Source organism: Leopardus geoffroyi, chromosome D1, assembly GCF_018350155.1.
Source record: "Leopardus geoffroyi isolate Oge1 chromosome D1, O.geoffroyi_Oge1_pat1.0, whole genome shotgun sequence".
NCBI lineage: Eukaryota > Metazoa > Chordata > Mammalia > Carnivora > Felidae > Leopardus > Leopardus geoffroyi.
Genome location: NC_059329.1, coordinates 25,787,249 through 25,810,570, shown reverse-complemented (window position 1 = coordinate 25,810,570; position 23,322 = coordinate 25,787,249). Strand labels below are relative to the sequence as shown.

Genomic DNA, 23,322 nt, shown 5'->3' with positions numbered 1-23,322 from the left:
TTCATCTATTATGGGATCTTGGTTTGTAGGCTTGAGGTTCATATATAATACCCTATGTATATAGCAGTTTATATTGAGTGGATGGTCACTTAAGTTAAAACACCACATTTTTACTCCTTCCTCTACATTTTATGTATATGACATCATATTTTACATCTTTCTATTTGTGAGTCTCTTAACTAATTTTTTAAGTATACTTGATTTTGCTACTTTTTTCTTTCAACCTTCACACTAGCTTTATAAATGATTGATCTTTATGTTTGCTTTTACCTGTGAAATTTTTTCCTTTAATCATTTCTGTTCTAGTTATGGCCTTTTCTACTTAAAAAAAAAGGCTTTGTATCATTTCTTGTATGGCTAGTTTTGTAGGGAACCTCTTTAACTTTTATTTGTCTGGGAAAGTCTATCTCTTCTGAATGAGCCTTGTCAGGTAGAGTGTTCTTGGCTGTAGATTTTTTCCTTTCAGCACTCTGAATATATCATTTCACTTCTTTCTGGCCTGAAAAATGTCTGCTAAAAAATCAGCTGATAGCCTTATGTGGTTTCCCTTGTATGTAACTATTTGTTTTTCTGTTGCTGCTTTTAAGATTCTCTCCTTACCTTTAATTTTTCCTATTTTAACTATTATGTGTCTTTTTGCGGACCACCTTGGGTTCATCTTCTGGGAGGCTTTTGTGCTTCCTGGACCTGGATGTGTGTTTTATTCCCTGCGTTAGGGAAGTTTTCAGCTATTACTTCTTCAAATACGTTTTCTGCCCCCCTGCTTTTCTCCTTCTGGGACCCCCATAATGCAAATGTTAAGATGCTTGATGTTTTCCAGAGGCCCTTTTGCCTACTATCATTTTAAAAATTTTTTTCTTTTTGCTGTTCAGCTTATGTGGTTTCTGCCACCCTGTCTTCCAAATTGCTGATCCATTCTTCTGCGTCCTCTGATCTGCTGTTGATCCCCTCGAGCGTATTTTTCATTTCAGTTATTCTGTTTTTTTCAGCATTTTTGGTTCTCTTTTCAATTTTTTATCTCTCTGTTGCAGTTCTCACTGACTTCATCCACTCTCCTTCGAAGTCCAGTGAGCATCTGTGACCATTACTTTGCATTGTTTATTAGGTAGATTACTTATCTCTGTTTTGTTTAGTTCTTTTTCTGAGGTTTTGTCCTGTTATCTTATTTGGAACATATCCCTCTGTCTCCTCATTATTCTTTCGCTGTATTGGGTAGTCAGCTGTCTCCCGGGCCTAAGGTAGTAGCGTTATTAGAAGGCGTCTTGTGGAGCCCAATATTGCAATCCCTCCTGGTCACCAGAACCAGGTGCTCTGGTGTGTCCCCTCTGTGGGTTGTGTGTGTTCTGCTGTTGTGAGTGGGTGGGGACTGCTGTGGATGTGCTGGTGGCCAGGGCTGGCCCTCAGTCCAGCTGCCTACAGTGACTAGCCATGACCACTGTGGGCACACTGGTGGGCACAGCTGGACTTCAGTGTGGTGGTCTGAGAGGCCTGGCTGTAGCTGCTGTGGGAATGCTTGGTGAGGGGCGACCTTTGGTGCAGCTGGTTAAGAGGCCTCTGTAGCTACTGCCCGTGTGCTGGCGGCCGGGGTGGCTCCCTCCCTCCCTGGGGCAGGAATTGCTTTGGATTTGGATGGGCCCCATCCTGACCAAGGCTGCCTGCTAGGTGCGGCAGGAGCCACTTTGGAGGAGTGCCAGCAGGGACAGGTGGGTTGGGTGGGACTAGTCTGAAGGGAATACTGGGCATAGTGTTAGCAAGGTAGATGGATAGTGTCAGAACTGGCTTCTGCCAGTGCTGGGCCAGCGAGACTGAAGGAGGGGAAAAAAAAAAAAAAAAAAAATGATGCCTACCAGATTTTCCATAATCTCTTCAAAAATTTCTTTCTAGAATAGTAGTCAAGAGAGTAGATACTGGGTTCCAACCCTGCCTCCATTATTTACTAGTTTTATAACATTAAGGAAGTTACTTAAAATTAGTGTCATAGTTTTCTCAGCCTTACAATGAGAATATTAGTACTTTCCTCATATGGTTATTTTTAATTTAGATGAGCTATTACATATAAGGCAGTTAGCACAGTGCCTGCCTTTCAATATATGCTAGTTATCATTTGTAATACTTTTCTTTTTGGTGTATTTTTTTTCTAATTTTTAAAAAATGTTTATTTATTTTTGTGAGAGAGGGAGAAGAGTGAGACAGAACATAAGTGGGGGGAGGGGCAGAGAGAGAGGGAGACACAGAATCTAAACCAGGCTCTAGGCTCTGAGTAGTCAGGACAGAGCCCGATGTGGGGCTCAAACTCATGAGCCATGAAATCATGACCTGAGCCAAAGTTGGACACTTAACCAACTGAGCCACCCAGGCGCCCCTCTTTTTGGTTGAATTCTGTTTACTTACATGTAAAATAATTTTCTTTAACTCTTTTATTTTTAGAGTTTTAATAATTCCTACGTCCAAATATTTCTTATTCTCAACTTATTTCACTTACTGTGAGGTTAGATCTAAATATAAAAACGTGTATAAAAATTACCTTTGTGACTAGTTATTAATATTAAAATTGAGGGGTGCCTGGTTGGGTCAGTCGGTTGAGTGTCTAGCTCTTGATTTCGGCTTAGGTTGTGATCTCAGGGTTGTGGGATCGAGCCCCACATCAGGCTTTGCACTAGAGTGGAGCCTGCTTGAGATTCTCTCTCTCTCCCCCTCTGCTCCTACCCCTGACTCGTGGTCTCTGTCTCCCTCTCTCTCTCTGTCTCCCTCTCTCTGTCTCCCCCCCCTCTCTCTCTCTCCAAAATAAAAAACAAACCTATACATTTTATTTCCATTTCATGCTTTAGCTGCACAGTTTAGGTGCACATACACATATGTATGTGTATGTGTATGTTTTCAGCTGTGCCTCTCTAGGCTCTTTGGTTCTTTCCATCATTTGTACATTTCCTGTAAGTAAGGATAGCCCCTGGGATATCTTAACACAGGTTATTTTCTCTCTTACAGGAGGAGGCCTCAAAATAAAATGAAAAAATCTCCCGTGGGCAGCTGGCGTTCCTTTTTCAACTTGGGGAAATCATCATCTGTTTCTAAGCGGAAGTTGCAGCGGAATGAGAGTGAGCCTTCTGAGATGAAAGCCATGGCTCTGAAAGGTTGGTGCTCTCCTGCCCTTCCTGTGCTCTGCTGCCGGGACAGCAGCCCACACGGCCGCTCCGCACTGCCCGTCCCGTGGCGCACTCTGGGTCTGTAGTCAGTGTATTGTTATGCTGTGTTTCTGTATGGTGTGTCCACGGTTGTGGTGCTACCCCTGAATTGTCTTCTTTTATGCGCAGACACATACATAAGCACGTAGAAGTACCCAGTTTCTTGTGGAAACTGTGTAGATTATATAGAGTGAGAATGTGGTTAAAATTCACAACATACTCATAACATAGTTTTGTATATTGCTGTTAATACAAAATAACTGCCGTGGTGTTTAAGTTTATTCGTGTACATTTATATAGATTTAAAATGTGATAAAACCATGTTTCAACATGCCTTTTAAGTTTATGACTCTTACAACCAAGGAATCTATCTTTTTCCTGGGTAATTCGTTGATGAGAGTATCTTATTATATTAAGAAATCGCTTACTGTTGTTGAAAATACTACTCGTAACAATAGTTTAAAATCCATCATCTCATTGACAGCTTCTGAATCTAGGAAGGATAGTAGTGCTTGAATGTTAGAAATACAACGTTCAGTTCATTTAATTCATCATTCGGTTTGCCGTCATGTACTAAGTAAGCATATACTAGATATATTGATAGCAGCCTCCCAGATAAAAAGAAAATTAAGATACTGCCCCTACCTTCGGAGACTTACTTGGGAAATCATATGTGTAAGAAGATAAGTTTCATTCAGAATCATAGCAGTTGAGGTAGATGTTTGTGTGAGGTATTTATGGTAGGACATGCCAATTTGTATAGGGAAAGGGACTAGTGGTCAGAAATACACCCTTTGACTTGGTTTTTGAAAGATAAGTAGGGATTCATATGATCACCAAGAGGCTGAGAAAGGTATTTCAGGAAATGAGAGTAAGGTGTGTGCTCATGTGTGGAGCAGGGAACTTGGCCGGGTACATTATGGTACAAAAAGAGGTTTTGGTCCCTAGGGGCCTTGTGTGCTTGTCAGAGTTTTGGTTTCGTCTTCCATTCCTTTGGGGGTTATCAAGTGGCTTTAATAATGTAACACGATCACACTTGCATTGAAGAAAGATGACGTCAGCAGCAGTATAGGGAATATATGGAGAAAGAAGAAGACTGGAGACTGGACAGTAATTAGGAGACAGTTACAATTGTACAACTAAGAAACAAACAGTGAGTGTCTGGAGTAAGCAGTGACAGTAGAAGTGGGAAATAGATTTGAGATATTTAGGAAGCAGAATCTACAAGGCTGAGTGACCAAAGGATTGTGAAGGATGAGAAAAAAAGAGGAGCAAAGATCATTTTCAGTTCTCATTAAATGATTAGGGAGTTGGCATTATTCATGTAGGGAGTAGTAGTCTGGGGAAGAAAAACGATGTGTTTATTTTGGACACAGTGAGTTGGACATGGCCAAGAGATGATTAGTAGTATGGATCTGGAATTCAGTAAAGGGGCTTAATATTAGTAGAAATATGGATTTGGAAGTCATCAGCAAATGCTCAAGGATGAAAACTCTGGAGAGAGATTTTATGGGAGAGCCTGTTGAGTGAGAGAAGCAGGTTGGGAACTGAATCTGGAGAAAAGCAGTGTTTAAAGGACTGGAAAAAGGAGAGTTGTTATGAAAAGAGTAAGAGGAAATGATTACAGAAGGATAGGCAGTGGACACACCTTACTCTCATTTCTGTGATCACCAGAAATCATGGAGGAGGGGTTTAAACAGAAAGTGTCACCAGTGTTGAGCGTGGCCAAGAGGTAAATGAGGATGATGATATTTAACAAATAAGATCCAACATACATAATCAAGGCACTGTGTTAGTTTCCTAGGGCTGTCGTAACAAGTTGCTACAAATTGGGTGACTTAAACCAACAGAAGTTTATCCCCTCATAGTTCTGTAGGCTAAAAGTCTGAAACTGAGGTGTCAGCAAGGCCATATACCCTTCAAAGGATCCAGGGAAGAATCTTCCCTCACCTCTTCCAGCTTCTGCTGGCTCTTGGTGGTGTCACTGCACTCCCTGCCTGTCTTTGCATGGCCTCCTCGGTCTCTGTGTCCTCTCTGCTTAGAAGGACACCAGTCATTAGATTGAGGGCTTACCCTAAGTCTAGTATGATGTCATCTTAAGATATCATGCTAGTCTTTAGGAAATACAACGGAAAGAAGTTTTAAAATTCATCTGTATTCTCAAGTTCATAATCATTTAGAAGAGATTTTTCACATAGGAAACCATCTGAAAACAAGACAGCACCTTATATAATATAATGCTTAAATTGAATGTGATTGTCAAAATGTAAAGCTGTTCACTCTTGGCAGTTTAAATGTGTGTAGAGACGAACAGTGTTCCTTTCCTCTACATCTGTAGCAGTGAATAAAACTTCACGCTATTTGGATTTCCTTCTTCAGGTGGCAGGGCGGAAGGAACCCTCCGTTCAGCTAAGAGTGAAGAATCTCTTACTTCTCTCCATGCAGTCGATGGTAAGACTAAAAGCATCAATTGTTTTATTCTTTATTTCATTAAAGAACACAATTGAGGATATTTAATAAGTACATGCTTAATAAATAGGCTATAGACTATCATTTCCAAAGAATCTAATATCTAGCATTGTCCATTGATATTTTCATATAGTACCAGTCTCTCATTTCCTCACTTTGACATGATTGCTATTCAGTTTACATAAAAATAGGTGAAATGTTTTAAGTTAACCATTTATATTTATTAATGCCCAGTGGAAAAATGATGTTATTAGTATTTCTTGCTTTAGATTTCATGAAAGCACAGTCTCACAAAGTATAAAATGAAGCAGCTTTCAGACTAGTAGTCTTTTGTCTTGTAAATGGCTTAACCTGACATTAAATTTCATAGATCAGATTGATTATAGGCAGTCCTCATTATCTGAAGATATATCCTCAGTATGAGGAGAAGAAAACTTGCAAGTGAATCCTCTTAAAATGGCGACCAAAATTCTAGTAAAGAGTACAAAATGGTTTCACTGCAACTTGACAAAACTAAAAATCAGGAAAGTAAGTTTTTTAAGCCCCTACTTGGCAAAAGTCAGGTTATAGTTGCAGTTATGTACTATGTTTTAGACTGAACAATGAACTGCAGTATTAGAAGGACATACAACTATTTTGACAAAACCATATAATAGCAAATAGGACATCCTTTACTTCATGTTTGGCATATGCAGCAGGATTGTAAAGAAGTCCCTTTTGGGGGCTCCTGGGTGGTTCAGTCAGTTAAGCGTCAGACTCTTGATTTTGGCTTAGGTCATGATCTCATGGTTTTGGGATCCTGAGATTGAGCCCTGTGTTGGGCTCCGTGCTCACTGTGGAGGCTGCTTAAGATTCTCTCTTGCTCCCTCCCTCTACCCCTCCCCCACTTGCACTCACTCACTTGCTCTGGCTCTCTCTCTCAAAAAAAAAAAAAAAGGCTCTTTTTACAAAAATAATCAGGAGCTACATTGATTTCCCAAGGGCTTTCTTAATCTGTTGATATTAAAATCATGTTTTTGAGGTATCTTGGGTGTCGTCATGCTGGTCAGATTTCTCATCTTCATTTATTAACTCTTCTAACTGCCAGATCCTCATAGACCTGTGGCTCTGCTTGTGATTCAAGAAACCCTCACACATCCCTTAGTTGGGTGTCTGACATCTTAAGGGTTCCAAGATTTTCCATTTCTCTGTAGTTAAGAGAATGACTCACAGATATAATGAACTGGACTGGGTAGATGCCAGTATTTTTTTTAAAATATTTTTAATGTTTATTTATTTTTGAGAGAGATACAGAGAGACTGAGAGCAAGCAAGGGACGGGCAGAGAGAGAGAGAGGGAGACACAGAATCCGAAGCAGGCTCCAGGCTCCAAGCTTTCAGCACAGAGCCCGATGTGGGGCTCGAATTTACGAACCGTGAGATCATGACCTGAGCCGAAGTCAGACGCTCAACCGACTGAGTCACCCAGGCACCCCTGAGTAGATGCCAGTATTAAGCAGAAAATAATATTTTAGTAGAGATTAATTTTATAAGTGGTTAACACATTTTGAATGCATTTATCTAGTTCTTTATAGTACATTTTCAACATGGTGATTCTAATAATTGTAATAGAATGGTGGGATAGAAGATTTCTTTTACCAGTGGATATTTAGCAATATCATAAAATCATGTAACAGTCTACTGTGGAAGGACTCTGCCTGAGAAACTCAAAGCCTATACTCATTAAAGAAAAAAAATGAAATTGTTTTTGCTTAAGTATCTGAAAAGAATCCTGTACTAAGTATATGTAAATACTTTATGGAATTGTAGGGAGTTTTTAGTTGAGATGTTTGCTTTTTAAAAATGTGGTTATTATGAGGATTTTTCCTGCCAAAGAAACAAAAACAAAAACGAAAAATCCCCTTTGCTATTATATATCCAAAGTACTCTTTTAGTGGTTGATTCTTAGAAGTCATGTGTGAGATGAGTGATAAACTAAGACCAAAAGAAATGAAATCTTGCCCAAAGTCACCACAGGAGTCAATGTTGGACTAATAGTAATAGTTCTGAGTCCTTTTTCCTGTTGAAACTATCAAAGGCTGCATTCTCTCTCTGAATATTATCAGATGTTTTTGTTATTTAGCTTTTGGTTTGGGAGTTCCAACCGTACGCCCAAGAGACAATTTCTGGAAAGAAACTGAGACGTTAACATTTTCTTACCCTACGTAGTGCATTACTAGTCTACTGACTAGGTGACTTTCATGGTGTTGTGTATTGTGTATCATATGCATTCAAATGTTGATACTGTTATCCGTTTTTGCCAGGCGATTCCAAGCTGTTCCGACCCCGAAGACCCAGATCTAGCAGTGATGCACTGAGTGCCTCTTTTAATGGAGAAATGCTGGGGAACCGCTGTAATTCCTATGATAATCTGCCCCATGACAATGAAAGTGAGGAGGAAGTAGGGCTGCTCCATATTCCAGCTCTTATGTCTCCTCACGCAGCTGAAGATGTTGACTTGAGCCCACCAGACATTGGAGTAGCCAGCCTGGATTTTGATCCCATGTCATTTCAGTGTAGTCCCCCTAAGGCTGAATCAGAATGTCTGGAGAGCGGTGCCTCCTTTTTAGATTCATTAGGATACTCCAAGGATAAACCAAGTACCAATAAAAAGGATACAGAAGCAGGTGGTAGCCAGTCGCAGACTCCAGGAAGCACGGCAAGTTCTGAAGCCGTCTCTCCTCTGCAGGAGAAACTGAGTCCATTCTTTACCCTGGACTTGAGCCCAACTGAAGAGAAGTCATCCAAGCCATCCTCATTCACTGAAAAGGTTGTCTACGCTTTCTCTCCAAAGATTGGACGGAAACTAAGCAAATCGCCTTCAATGAACATATCTGAGCCAATTTCAGTGACTCTTCCCACTCGGGTGTCTGAAGTCATTGGTACGGTTTCAAATACAGCAGCTCCGAATGCGTCTTCTCCAACTTGGAACAAAAGCATTGAAGAAAGTGATGTCATAAATAGATCCCCCACCCAGGTAGTAAAGATGAAAACAAAAGAGAGAGAGTCCCAAGAAGGATGTGAGTCTGAAGTCCAGCCCCTAGACCAGGTGGCTGCGGCAGAAGTAGAGTCACCAGGGAAAGAGGAACAGGCCGTCTTAAGCAGTCAGAGTAAGGCTGTACCTTCTGGACAGACTCAGACAGGTACCATTTGTTTTTCTCCATTCTTTCTTTAAGCTAAGAGGGATCATCAATCCTGTATGCCATCTGTGCCTTTTAAGAGAGAAATTTGCTCCACAGCTAGCCTTTAATCAAAGAGAATGTTTTTTTGTTTTTTCTGGGAGGTGCTGATGGCTCAAAGCCCTAAATTAAAATCAGTCAAACAAAAGTCTCCCAAAGGACCAATGGTCCTGCTCCAGACCTTCATAAAGTCCCCTTTTAAAGTCTTTGGACAGTCAGAATTCATGGATAATTTTTGCACAACTTCGTAGCTCTTGATTCTGTTTTCTCTTCTAATAAAAATACCTATATTATAGCCTTACAAGTTAACCAGCCAGCCTACACCATCAAATGTAAAAAACAAAAACAAACAAAAAAAACTATTCTTAATAACAGTCTTCAGGCACTTGAAGCTTGTTTTCTAAGCAATCTTTTCTGAGCCAGATGAGGGACCCGTTTTTTTTTTCCCCCTCATCTCTGTAGCAGTTCAAGAGGAGATTGCAATCTCTAAACAATTTGTTTTAGTTTTCCTCCTGAACCAGATGTGTTCTCTACAACATTTGCATGTGGGATGGAAGTCATGGATTGCCATTTTGAAATATGGAAGGCACCTATTTGGTAGTGATCAGATGGGGAATGTTTGGATTTCCAGTACAGGATAACACAAGCTACCTTTTCACTCTCATTTTCTTTCCCAATTTCCCACCAGGAGCAGTTACCCATGACCCCCCTCAGGATTCCGTTCCCGTCAGTTCAGTCTCTCTTATCCCACCACCACCGCCTCCGAAAAATGTGGCCCGCCTGTTGGCGCTAGCACTGGCTGAGTCTGCACAGCAAGCTTCAACTCAGTCATTGAAGAGACCAGGGCCCGCCCAGGCTGCTTATACGAATTACGGAGACCTAGCAGTGGCTGCAAACGAAGATAAACTGCCTAGTTCCTACTCTAACATCACTCTAGATAAAGCCTATTACCAAACTGATAGGCCAGCAGAGGAATCCCGCCTCCAGAACGAGGTAGCTGGAAACTGTGGCCAGCCTGTAGCAGACACAGCAGTTGGGAATCAAGCTCATTCCAGTGCAGCTGAATCCGGGGAGCAGCTCCACCAGGCAGACTTACCAGGGAATCATCCACATCAAACCTATTTATCTGGGGACCCAGAAAAGGCCAGAATCCCATCAGTTCCCTTAACAGACTCTAAGTCTGATGATCACATAAGCTTCTCTGAAGACCATTCTGGGAAGACCAGTATGCCAACTGTCTCCTTTATGGATCAGGACCAGCCTCAGCTTCATTTCTATAGCGGAGATCAACCTTCTTATCTTGGTGCAAGTGTAGATAAACCCCATCACCCTTCAGAACTTGCAGACAAATCTCCCACACCTTCTAGTTTGCCGAAGGACAAAATCTACCCTCCTTCTGGGTCCCCTGAAGAGAATACCAGCACAGCCACCATGGCTTACCTGACAACCGCTCCGGCGGCGGCTGAGATAAGCACCAGGGAAGCCAGCTGGGATGTGGTCCAGCAACCCACCGCAGCTGATTTTGCTGCCGCCACCCTCCAGCGTCCGCACAGAACTAGCCGCCCCCTTCCCCCCCCTCCCTCCCAGAGGCCAGCGGAGCAGCTGCCCGTCACGGGGCAGGTACAAGCAGCGGCCAGCACAGGATTAAATAATTCCCACAAGGTAAGAAGGGGAGGGATTCAGGGAGATGAAAGAAATGCTTTCCAAAGGTATGTCATTTGTCAGCAGGGTGAGTCAGATACGACATTTATTTTAAGTCCTGTGGCAGGTTTCCATGAAACGTTTCCTATCTGAGGTTGGACCCTGCCTTTACCCTGATGCTGGTTGTTCTCTGAGGAAGGAGCAGTTACTCAATGATTGTTGTTGAACTCTGCCTGCTATCTTCTCTTCCTAAAGCATCTAGGTGGTTTCTTCTTGTAATACAGAGAGGTCATGATCAAATAAGTCACATTGGGCTGCAGCTCTCGGGGCTGCAGGTTGGTATTTTTTGTTTTTTGTTTTTTGTTTTTTGCCCAACTCCACCAGTGATTCATTGTGACTGTGGGCAAGTCATTTAACCACCCTGTGCCAATTATTCACATGTGCACAATGACCGTGCTTTATTCTGCCTTTCTGCCTTACAGAGGTTTTAGAAATGTAAGCGATTACATCATTTTAGGTCTTTTGTTAGTTCCTAGCATAAGCCAGCAGGTTGTTCTGCAGCCAGACATCTGTTGTGATGAGAGAATGTTGTATGCAGAATGTTGAAGTTTCTTTCAAATGTTCTCGTACTTTAGAAAAGTAGTCCATGCGTTTTGTGGTCACCGTGAACTAAAAGGACTTCAATATCTAGTCTTTAGTGGAGGATGCTGTTTCTAGCAACTGCTTCTCAGGAAGCACTGTTGCCATGGGGGTCCCGTTTGGCTTCAGCTGCTACAGACCAGGGTGGAATAGAAGGTGGGGACAGACAGTAACTGATTTGAATGGCACATCAGACAGGTCACTTCCTTACCCTTCCCTGGATTCGGGGGCTTAAACTGCTCACTACCTGTCACTGTGATTCACTTCACAAATCTCTCCAGCTGGGATCAACTGGGATCAACTCTCCTTGTTTAACAAAATGTTCTTGGCATGGAGGCTGAGCTAGATGGATAGACTAGCTAGATGGGTGTATATTTTTGAGCTTGAGTATGCTTTAAAAAATTTTTTTAATGTTTACTTATTTTTGAGAGACAGAGACAGAGCATGAGCAGGGGACAGGCAGAGAAAGAGGGAGACACAGAATCCGAAGCAGGCTCCAGGCTCTGAGCTGTCAGCACAGAGCCTGACATGGGGCTCAAACCCACAGACTGCGAGATCATGAGATCATGACCTGAGCTGAAGTCGGATGCTTAACCGAGTGAGCCACTCAGGTGCCCCTGAGCTTGACTATGTGTTTTGGTCTGCACATTAAGGTCATGTCATAAGCAGCCTTGTCTCACATTGAAAACTGATCGTAAGTTAGAACAGTTTTCCAAGGATGGTAATGGCTGCTGTGGCAGCTGCAGCACAGACCTTCTTTTCCTGGCAGCAAGGATGGACTGGCTTGCCGTCTTGACCAGTGCCACCACATGGCTTGGGAAATTTCATGCTGCTACTCCAAATTGCCTCAGAGTGTGGGTTACGAATCGAACAGTGTTTGATTCCACAGAGGGGAGCATAAAAAACAAGCTCATAATGTGGTCATCTTTCAATAGGTTCAAGCAGTTCCAGCTCCAGAGAGACCACCTGAACCCAGAGCCACCGATGACCCCGCACATGTCCTGGTCGGTGATGGCAGCACAGCCGTTCAGTGTCCCATGTCTGCTCCTGCTCTCCAGCCGGGCCTTCCTGACAAGGTGCGGGAAGGTGCCAGGGCCCCGCCACTGCACCTGCGCGCCGAGTCTGTCCCCGTGTACTCGTCCTGTGGCTTTACCGCACCGGTGCCCCCCACCAGGACGCTGGAGAGTAAAATGGCCGCTGCCATCCACTCCAATAGTGCAGATCCTGCCAGCAGCGCCAGCTATCACCCCTTTGTCACTGCTTCCTCAGCTCCTGTGGACGACGTTCTGCCTTTACCACTTCCTGTCCCACAACCTAAGCATGCTTCTCAGAAGACGACTTATTCTGCCTTCGCGAGGCCTGATGTCACCACTGAACCCTTTGGTCCAGAAAACTGTCTGCATTTCAGTATGATCCCCAACTGCCAGTACCGTCCCCAGAGCGTACCTCCACACCACAATAAATTGGAGCAGCACCAGGTGTATGGTGCCAGATCAGAGCCACCAGCCTCCATGGGACCTCGTTACAACACATACGTGGCCCCAGGAAGAAACGCGTCTGGACATCACTCCAAGCCATGCGGCCGAGTTGAGTATGTATCTTCTTTGGGCTCCTCCGTTAGGAGTAGTTGTTACCCTGAAGATATCCCTCCGTACCCTACCATCCGGAGGGTACAGTCTCTCCATGCCCCTCCATCTTCCATGATTCGCTCGGTTCCCATTTCACGGACGGAAGTTCCCCCAGACGATGAACCAGCCTACTGCCCAAGACCCCTGTACCAGTATAAGCCATATCAGTCCTCCCAGGCCCGCTCAGATTATCACGTCACTCAGCTTCAGCCTTACTTTGAGAATGGCCGGGTCCACTACCGGTATAGCCCATACTCCAGTTCTTCTAGCTCCTATTACAGTCCAGAAGGAGCCCTGTGTGATGTGGACGCCTACAGCACAGTACAGCTGAGGCCCCTTCACCGCCTACCCAATCGCGATTTTGCCTTCTACAATCCGAGGCTGCAAGGAAAGAACTTCTACAGTTACGCTGGTTTGCTCCCACGTCCCCGGGCCAACGTGACCGGCTATTTCTCTGGTAATGACCATAATGTAGTCAACATGCCTCCAACTGCTGAGGTAAAGCACACTTACACCTCATGGGATCTCGAGGACATGGAAAAATACCGCATGCAGTCTATCCGGAGAGAGAGCCGCGCTCGGCAGAAGGTGAAAGGGCCTGTCATGTCCCAGTATGATAACATGACCCCGGCCGTGCAGGATGACCTGGGCGGGATCTATGTCATCCACCTGCGTAGTAAATCAGATCCTGGGAAAACTGGACTTCTCTCAGTGGCAGAGGGCAAGGAGGGGCGGCACGCAGCCAAGGCCGTCAGTCCCGAGGGAGAGGAGCGCTTCTACAGGAAGCATCCAGAGCCAGAGTTTGATAGAGCCCACCACCACGGAGGATATGGCAACGGACAGTCGGAGAAACCATCCCTCCCTCAGAAGCAGAGTAGCCTCAGGAACAGGAAGCTTCACGACATGGGTTGTAGTCTCCCTGAGCACAGGGCACATCAGGAAGCAAGCCATAGGCAGTTATGTGAATCAAAAAATGGGCCACCTTACCCCCAAGGGGCTGGCCAGTTAGATTATGGGCCCAAAGGGATTCCAGACACTTCTGAGCCAGTCAGCTACCATAACTCTGGAGGGACATACATGACATCGGGGCAGGAGTCTCTGAGACTGAACCACAAAGAGGTGAGGCTCTCCAAAGAGCTGGAGAGGCCTCGGGCTAGGCAGCCTCCCGCCCCAGAGAAACACTCCAGAGACTGCTACAAAGAGGAGGAACACCTGGGCCAGTCAGTAGTCCCACCCCCGAAACCGGAGCGGAGTCATAGCCTGAAGCTCCACCATACTCAGCATGCAGAGAGGGACCCCACTGTGCTGTACCAATACCAAACACACGGCAAGCGCCAGGGCGGTATGACTGTTGTGTCCCAGTATGACAACCTGGAGGGTTACCACTCCCCACCCCAGCACCAGCGAGGAGGCTTTGCAGGAGGAGCGATGGGGACCTATGTGCCCTCTGGCTTCCCCCACCCACAAAACAGGACATATGCTACCGCTCTGGGTCAGGGGGCCTTCCTGCCCACAGAGTTGTCCTTGCAGCACCCCGAAACACAGATCCATGCAGAATGAGCCCCGGAGCAATAGAGTTGAAGCAGCCTCTGCTGGACAGTGGACTGTTCTATTTTTTTCAGTAACCAAAAAGATTAAAAAAAAAAAAAAAAGCTACAATTCTCCCCTACCACATTAAAAACAACAACAAAAAAGAAAAATTACCATTTTTCCCCCTTTCCTGCTTCATCACCACCTCTTCCATCTATAGACTGATTTTTGTCATTAAAAGAAATCTGAATGATTGTAAAGCACTGTGTTGAAAACCTAGTGAAGAAATTTGTCACAGACCATACTTGCCATATGGGGCTAATTTTGTAAGAGCCTGAGGACTGCCTTTCACCGAATTTGAATTTAACTTTGTCCTTCTTAGTGTTTGCTATATAGCGCAGAGCAGTTTCTGTCTATTTCCTGGTAGGCTTTTGCATTTTCTGTGGCATTCCTCCGTACTTTTTCAGTAGCCATGCAGGTGCCCAGACTGACACTCAGTTACCCTCACTTCCTTCTCCCTGACTTGGAAGGGTCTGGTGTGTTAAATTCGAACAGAGAAAAACTTCTCCCCGATCCTTCAGATGATTCTGTCAGACAATTAGCACATTATAATTACAAAAAACAATAAAGGAATTAAGACTTGAAGCATTTAAGAAAGAGTCATCATAAAGTGTCAGGCCATTTAGACCCAAGCTGAACCACGTCCTTTTCATCCTTCTCAGAGTTGTTCCGTGCAGTTCGGCGAGCAGGCTGATGTCCACTGCAGAAGGGATTCTAAAGTGAGAAGAAGCTTCGTAGGCAGAACTCAGTGAACTTTGTTAGCACCACAGAACCCCATCAGTGCTTCTGATGTGTTGCCTGCCTTCAGTAATTTTTTTTCTCTCAATAATATTTGATAAATTGTAATCCTAGTAAAACATCTCACACCATTTGTTCTCCAAAGCCACTCCCCCCCACCGCCCCCCACCATTGGGAGAAAAAAAAACAAACCCAGCATGACTTGACTGGTGGATAAATACACATCGTTTATCATGATTACAAATTTACATGTTAATTTCTGTTTCTAAACCAGAGTACAGGTTTCTTGGGAACTCTTAAAGTAGCTACGAATTACCTGTTAGTAAACTGCAAGCCCCTGCAATAATTACACTTAGTGCACAGCCCCATTGCACCAGAATTCTGGGCAGTTCACTGTTTACATCCTAAAGGATTCACGTGCTGTTTGTTCACACTGTACTTGTACAACCACAGTCGTCCTTAATTACCATTTACACCAGCATCGCAGGAATAGCTCTTACAACTCTGCGGGCATGTTAAACATGTTGAGTACCCAGGACTTTCTTTTGAAAGTCACGTTCCCGGTTGGAGCAGGAGCAGACCACTGTCTGGCCGGCCACTCCACTCCATCTTCTCAACACCCCCTGCCCCCCGAGCACATACGCCAGACTGACAAGGCAGTCCTATACTTACAAACGAGTTTAGATTGTCGTGGCATTCCATAACTCTCAGTAATACTTGAGTTTTGTCCATGCACATGTTTTAAAAGCTCAGTTTGTAGAAGACACTAGGAGAATTTCATTCCATTTACTGGATGATTGCTGCTCTGGCTTTTTAAAACTTGGAATTAACTTTTATTTAGAGCAAAGGAAGAAATCTTTTACGAGGCTAAATACATGCTGCTATTATTGCTGTGAAATTGTATAAAGATTAGGATTCCTGCCAGTTCTTTTTTTTATTTAAAAGAAAATCATGTGATTGCATTTTAAGGGTTTATATTTAGAAAAAAAAAATAAAGTTTTAAGAACACATTTATTTATATGTGGAGATACTCTATAAGGTTTTCTTTTGTTTCCCCAGAATTGATGAGAGGAATTCAGTCAATAAAGATCATGGTAGCAATCCTGAAATGCTGACCTGTGAAAGGTCTGTGGAAACGGAGGTCTCTAGATTAAACATGTAGACACAATGGGAATATAGTCACAGTGTTAGGAAACCTGATAGGACACTTTCTTCTAGCACACAAACATGTCAGGTGCTACATACAGGATTTTGATCTTTGGTGAGTATGCAGCATTAACGTTTTTTTTTTTTAACCTTAACCATCTTTTTGTCAAGTAGGCAATGCATTACCCCTCTGAGGTCACACATGCCCTGTAAGTTCTCACCAGCAGCACGGAGCGTTAGAAAGGAGCCGGTATGACGAGGTACAGATGGTGTTAGTAACGGAGAGCCCAGAAGGAGGTGGCTGAAGGAGTCCTGTCCAGTCTTAATATTTGTGGATCTTTTGTCACACACATTGTTTACTCCTGAACCTAAATCTATTTTATGAATACTAAGGTTAATTCCTCAAAGCAATTACTTTATTAATGTCCTATGGGCTTAGAAATATCAGGTGAATATTTTGAATACAGAAGAATGACCCAAATTACTGGTATAATCATGAAACACAAACTTTAGGTAAAATCTAGAGTTGTGTCACTTGATGTAGATACAGCCTTAACTTTGGAGTCAGTTTTTGAGGGACTTTGCCTGTATCTTTCCCTTTCTGGTCTTGTAGGGTAGAAAGTGCACGGCAAATCACTGTGAGCCAGGTTACCTCAGCATAGTTCACCTTGTGTGCGACTTCACAAGCAGTAATTGAATGTTCGAGCTTTGATACGGAACATTGTGATCAAGGAAATGGAGCTGCCCTTGTGCATCAAACCCATAATTGAATTCGACTGGTATTTTCTTCGCCATGTCTCCAGATTGTATCTTTTTGGCAAAATTCCAATGTCCCAGTTTGGTTTGACTGAAACGAATACGCCCTAGACATCTGGCCGGAGACTTTGCTGACCGCCCCAGAGGTGCCATTTTCTTATTAATTTCATCCGAGTCTTACTGCTTATTGTATTCAGTTTCCTTTAAAACATGCAAGTCTCCGGGATGGTCCCACGGATAGGGCCTGCACACTTTTATAATGGCAGAGCATTTTTTTTTTTTTAAGTTAGAGTCAGGTTGAAAAATTCTAGGACTATGTAAAGAAGAGGGACCATTAATATGAGTGGAGATAGAAGACTGGGTGACCACATGGGAAACAGCAATAGACACATAATGGCATAAATTTGGAATGTGCCCTTTGAGTTAAAAACGGAGCCTGCAAAGTCCAAATACCCGTTCCCAGCCCCGTTTGTCAGTCATCCATTCATTATGTTGGCCGAGTATCGTCTGAGCAGTGTGTGTAAGGAAATAATAAGGAAAGCAGAAGTATGTCAGAAAGTTACTTTCCAAATGGTTAGAGGCATGTGATTTTCAGTACTGTGTGTTACGGAAATGTCAGGAATGGTATACTTTAATGTTGGTGTGCACAGAGGGTCTTTTTTCCTTTTCTGATTAGTACTGTTAGCGTTCAAAGACTAAAAATGGTTGTTTCACAGTTTAGATTCTAAGGTAGCAAAACCTGATTTTTTCAGCCATGACCTGCATGAGAGAAGCATCCTAGGAAGTCTTAGATCATACTTTTGAGTTCTTAACTTTAATTTATATAGTGTTTTTTTTTTTATGTTTTAATATTTTTGTGAACTGGTGTAAATTGTTAATGCATATAAGCTTGTGTATTTTTGTAAATAGTTTTGTGATTTATTTCTCGACCCATATGTAAATATTTAGAGTCTCATTTCTTCAAAACTTATTTGAAGCTGAGTTGTGGGTTTGGGGTTTTGTTTGTTTCTTTGTTTTGGTTGGGGGAGGGGGGAGAGAAGAGATTTTGTACTCCGATAATCCAGATGGAGATATCTTGTGGTTGAAAGCAAATGTCCCACTGAAAGCAATTCAAATATCAACAAAATTATTTCAGGTTAAAACAGACTTCTTTGTGTATGTGTTTCCTTTTCAACCTAATATGGCTATAACAGAATGGGGTAATTGGGGATATTCAACAACATTCAAATCTGAGTGTATGACACATTATGATACCAAATGGAATATATTTGAGGGAAGAGCTTTAACGTCTCCTGTTTTTATATCTACTTGCCACAGTGTGCCGCCTGGCAAGGTTTTTCCCAAGTCAAACAGTCACTTAGAAAGGCAGAGACCTGTCCCACTGTGCTGGAAGGTGTAGACAGACTTGCCTTGCCCCATCTAGGGCTGCCCCCAAGGAGCCCACACCATCTGCTGTGACCTGACTCCCAAGCTGCCAGTTTCAAGGAAACTGAATTGGCTTCTGAGCTCAGGAGCCCTCCACAAGGGGATTCAAAATAACCACCACATTTCCAAAGATTCCCTCAAAGCATCTTGGACATCCTGTTGACTTTTCAGAGAGAAATGACCAGAAAGGAGTCAGCTCCTACACTCTGTGGCAAGCTGGTTTGTGGCAAACCCAGATGAAGAAAGTACTCGACTGAGGCAGGTAATGAACTTAGCCTGGCTGCCTGACCGGGGGTCGAGAGCGGATGCCTGTGCCAGAATTCTTCTCAAAGATATTTCCCTATCAACCGGTGTTTGTTGAAAAACACGATATTCAGCTTTTGAAAGCTTAGTTTTCCTTTTGGGAGTCATAAATTACAAATAATTCTTTATCCTAAATTATTAGGGCCTCTCCCTCTTTGCCTGCAGTAGAAAAAGTTTCCTGTTTAGTACCAATGGCCCCGGTGAGCCAGCCGTTTTCCGTATACCTGGCTACGGCACTACACGCTGTCAGCAAACGTACGTTTGCTCTAGGTAAGCGTTCCAGACCTGAACACGTGTTCCCATGGAAATGGCTCTGATGGGATTAAAGAAAAGACCGGTATGGCATTCCCTGTGGGTCTTCTTAATTTTCTGGGATTCTCATTTCTTTACCAATAATTTCATCACCAAATTTCCTTCACACGGACGAAAATCTAGTGCTTCTTAAAATGTGTGTTTATCATTGAAGAATCAGTGGCAGACACATTAGTGTGGTGTTTGAGACTTTAATTACTTGTGGTTCTATGGGAAAAGGTACATTTTAATGTAATACTGACCCCGATGCAGTGAAACCGTGGGCATCTGCAAGCACTGGAAGTAAGACCTTCTAGCTGGTCATGTTTGTCACGCAGTTGACAAACTCTCAACTGCGTGAGAGTGTACATCTCAAAAACACAATCGTGATGCTTAATTTGTATTTATTTATATTTGTTTAATGTCTATTTTTGAGAGAGAGAGAGAGAGAGAGAGAGAGAGAGAGAGAGACAGGGCATGAGTGAGGGAGGAGCAGAGAGAGAGGGAGACACAGAATCCGAAGCAGGCTCCAGGCTCTGAGCTGTCAGTGCAGAGCCCGATGCGGGGCTCGAACTCATGACCTGAGCTGATGTCAAACACTCAACTGACTGAGCCACCCAGGCGCCTCAGCCACTTGTTCATGTTTTAAACTGGGCAAGTGATTCTTAAACTTACAATGTATATAAAGCATCTGGAAAGCCAGTTAAACATTCAATTTCTTGAGCCATCACCACATAGTCTAATTCAGTAGGTCCGGCCTGGACTCAGGAATCCACAATTTTAGCATCTGCTACTTGTGATTCTGGTACAGGTGGTTAAGTAGTGATCTAGACAGCATATTTAATAGCCTTCTTTGAAAAAACCACTTTCTACTTCATTTAGCTTCACCACTTTTCCTCATTTTTTCTCATTTCCTTTGGTTACCTATCACTTTTGTATTACTAGAACACAAATTTATCATTTTTTTTGGTCCCCAGTGTTTAAATACTAAGCCTAGATTAAATGATTTATAACCACGACACAGAGATATTAGGACCAATTGAGCTGACAACATAGAAGACAGTTCAACATTCTCTAAAACTGGTAAAAACAATACCAATCACTACAGCATTGATTCCAATTACATACATAGTTCTTTTAGGTGCGAGACATTTAGGCTGGTCAGGAAGTACAGTTGATGCATATTTATTGTTCAGGCAGGCAATTGTTTCAAACACTGTATTCCTGGAAAACAAATAATGCTTGTTACTTGTGCTCTCCTTTCTCACCAAAGCTTTTACAAGCACAACTGGCACACGATTAACTGATTTTAGTTTTTTAGTTTTATGTATTTTTATCGATTGTGGGCAATAATATAAGAGCAATTTTTAACAGCTAATGACAATGAACACCGTGCTTGACTATACTACGGTACCAGTCACTGTTGTAAGTGTTTTATACCCATCAGCTCATTTGTTCCTCAGGGCCTGTCAGTTTCTAGGTGAAACCATGACACGTGGTTGAACTCTTTGCCTGCTGTCAGACAGCTAGTGAGGGGTGAACCTACAGTTCAGACCCAGACACTCTCAGCATCAGTTTATGCTCTAATAAAGGCAGACTTTGAAGCCGTCTAGTTGAACCCTGACAGCTACTTACTAATTCTAAAGCCCTCACGGAACTACTAAGCCCTTGTAAAACTATTACTGAAACTCTTGCTAAGCCCTGGCTTTGTCATCTCTGAAATGGGAATAGTGCTTACGGTTGCCGGGAGGACTGAATTAGATGATGGATGTCTCGAGAGGGGTTAGCAGGGGAGCAGACACCCAGCAGAAGTTATCCAGGATACTGACTGAATGGGGCAAGAAAGGCCCTGCCGCAGTTAAAGAAGAGAGGGTTCTATTATGCCTCTATCATTACGTTATTAAGAATTTAATCAGGTTTCACGTAGTTGACATTGTGCAGGAAGAGTTTTAGCAAGTAGATACATGAGACATAACTTAGTGGTTAATATGAAACTTCACAGCGAAGCTTGGAGCATGACACGGAAGTGGAGAAAGCCCTTGTTTGAAAATATTTTGCATTTATTCAGCAGAACTCTTGATGTAGATAGACAGTGCTGGTGATGACTGAATAATGTCTGCGTTCTGGAGCGGAGCTATGTTATCTCCATGCCATCCCATTAAATCTGATAATTATGCAGTTCAGGGAGATGGTCCTAGGAAGAGCTGTGATCTGTGCCTTCTCTGCCAACGGAGTTCCTTTCTGCAGGCTTCACCTTGTTGTACTGCCCTACCTGCTGGTGGGCCCATCAATCCACACGGGGCACCAACAGAAGCGGTACTCTGGATTGCTGCTTCAGAAGAATAGTAGGGAGAAAACGGTGTGGCATGTTACAAGAGTTGCTGAACACAGGTGGCTTTGACTGTCCCTCCAGTTTTGAGTGGTAACACTTGGTAAGTTAACAAGGGCCTTTCCCTCATTCTTAAACACACGGTTTCCCTGGTTCAAAATCTATTAAAGCAAAATGCCTATCCAGAGAAGAGAAGAGAGTGACTGTACCGATAGTAACTAACAACTTATTAATCAGTCATCAGGTACCAGGCTATTCTAGGTTTTTAAAAACACATATTACTATAGCTCCATCTTCCTAACAATTACATGAAGTAGCATTATTTTATTGCCACTTTACCGATAATGAAACTGAGGCCCAGAAAGTTTAGGTGACGTGCTGGAGTTCATACGTCTGAGGTTAAGTGGGATTTGGATCCAAGCTCTCTGACTGGAGCCCCGTAGTTTTTCTCACTCTTCTATGCTACCTGCCCAAAGAGGATCTTCAAAAATTATGAACACCCTGGGATGCCTGGGTGGCTCAGTCGGTTATGTGTCCAACTACAGCTCAGGTTGTGATCTTGTGGTTGGTGAGTTTGAGCCCCACACTGGACTCTGCTGTCAGCGTGGAGCCCGTTTCAGATTCTCTGTGCCCCCCCCCCGCCCCTCCCCTTCTCGCACTCTTTCAAAAATAAATAAACGCTTTGAAGAAGATTATGAACACCATAACACAGAAGTGGTGAAGACACCATGCTACGAATTTGCAGGGAAATCAAGCCCTCCAGGACAGAAGAGGATTATGCTGTAGTAACATCACCAGAATCTCAATACCTTAACACAAAAACAGGTGTATGTCCTGCTCGAGCAAAATCTGCTGCAGGCCCAGATGATTCTCCTGGGTAACAGTCCTCTGTGTGGCCACTCAGCCACTGGGGGTGAGGCTGGCTACATCATCTAAACATGTTCCGGAGAAACCGTGGCAGCGAAGAGAGCACCAGAGGTTCCTGCACAAGTAGTTAGCATGTGGCCCAGAAATACTGCAGGTTGTTCCTGCTCAGAGCTCGTGAGCCAGAGCTAGTTTCAAGGCCCTGCCCCAACACAGGGAAGGGGGCAAGTTCAGGAGAGTCTGCCATGTACCTGGATGGAGAGCCCAATGGGGCAGCGGTGTGCATTAACAGTGTCTGCCACACCACCTGGCTCCCCTCTCGGATTCTTCCGCTTGCATTAAGGACAGCCAGCCATATCCTAGTATGGGAAATATTGCTCAAAGAATAACAGTCCTTTGGACACAAGAAATTGAGAGGCAGTGTAGGGTTGGCAGGTCCCCTGGTGAGGCATCACTTTTGGGGGTCCCAAGATGGCAGCAAGAAATTGGCCCTGCAGCCACAGGTTTCTGATCATAGTGGAGAAAAGCTTCTGGAAGTAAAGAGATGCAGTGTCTCACCCCAGTCCCAGAGGAACGGAGGAAGGCTTGCAAAGAGGAGCACTGTGCTCTGTGGATGCCTTGTGAGAGTCAGAAATGACCACCATTTGTGTTTCCTCCACTACTCTCTCACTGGCTTCGCTGACCCCCCTCCTCCTAACACAAACCTGCCAGGTTCACTTCCATCTCAGACCGACATTGTTCCCCCAGCAACCCTCAGATCCCAGGTATTTATGTGACTTGTTCCTTCACTTTAAGTCTTGCCCCATTCATCACCACCTTGGAAAAGACTTCCCTTGACCACCCTATGTAACGCAGCATCCCCAATTAATCTCAATCCACTTATTCTGCTTTCCCGTGGTACCTATGTGATAGCTGCACCTCCTCCAGACTGTGAACACCAAGAGCACGAGAACTTTGTCTTGTCCACTATTACGTCCTAGTGCTGGAAACAGTGCTACAGCCATATGTGCATCACTATTTGCTGAACAGATATACTGATGGGTCTCTGTTTTCCACCATAATGTAACGGAAGGCGGGTGCTCAGAAACCCTTTGTTTGGGTACT

The 23,322-nt window shown here is 43.6% G+C and overlaps 1 protein-coding gene across 7 annotated transcripts in view; it reads left to right on the top strand.

Moving 5' to 3' along the window:
- Positions 1-18,152, top strand: part of ARHGAP32 (Rho GTPase activating protein 32) — a 298,650-nt gene extending 280,498 nt beyond the window's left edge. For all 7 annotated transcript variants that reach the window (XM_045483461.1, XM_045483459.1, XM_045483460.1 and 4 more), the window contains 5 exons: positions 2,986-3,131; positions 5,562-5,633; positions 7,954-8,832; positions 9,557-10,530; positions 12,084-18,152. In XM_045483461.1, the coding sequence (XP_045339417.1) occupies positions 2,986-3,131; positions 5,562-5,633; positions 7,954-8,832; positions 9,557-10,530; positions 12,084-14,336 (4,324 nt within the window). In that variant the 3' untranslated portion in view covers positions 14,337-18,152. The remainder of the gene's footprint in view (positions 1-2,985; positions 3,132-5,561; positions 5,634-7,953; positions 8,833-9,556; positions 10,531-12,083) is intronic.
- The last annotated feature ends 5,170 nt before the right edge of the window (positions 18,153-23,322 follow it).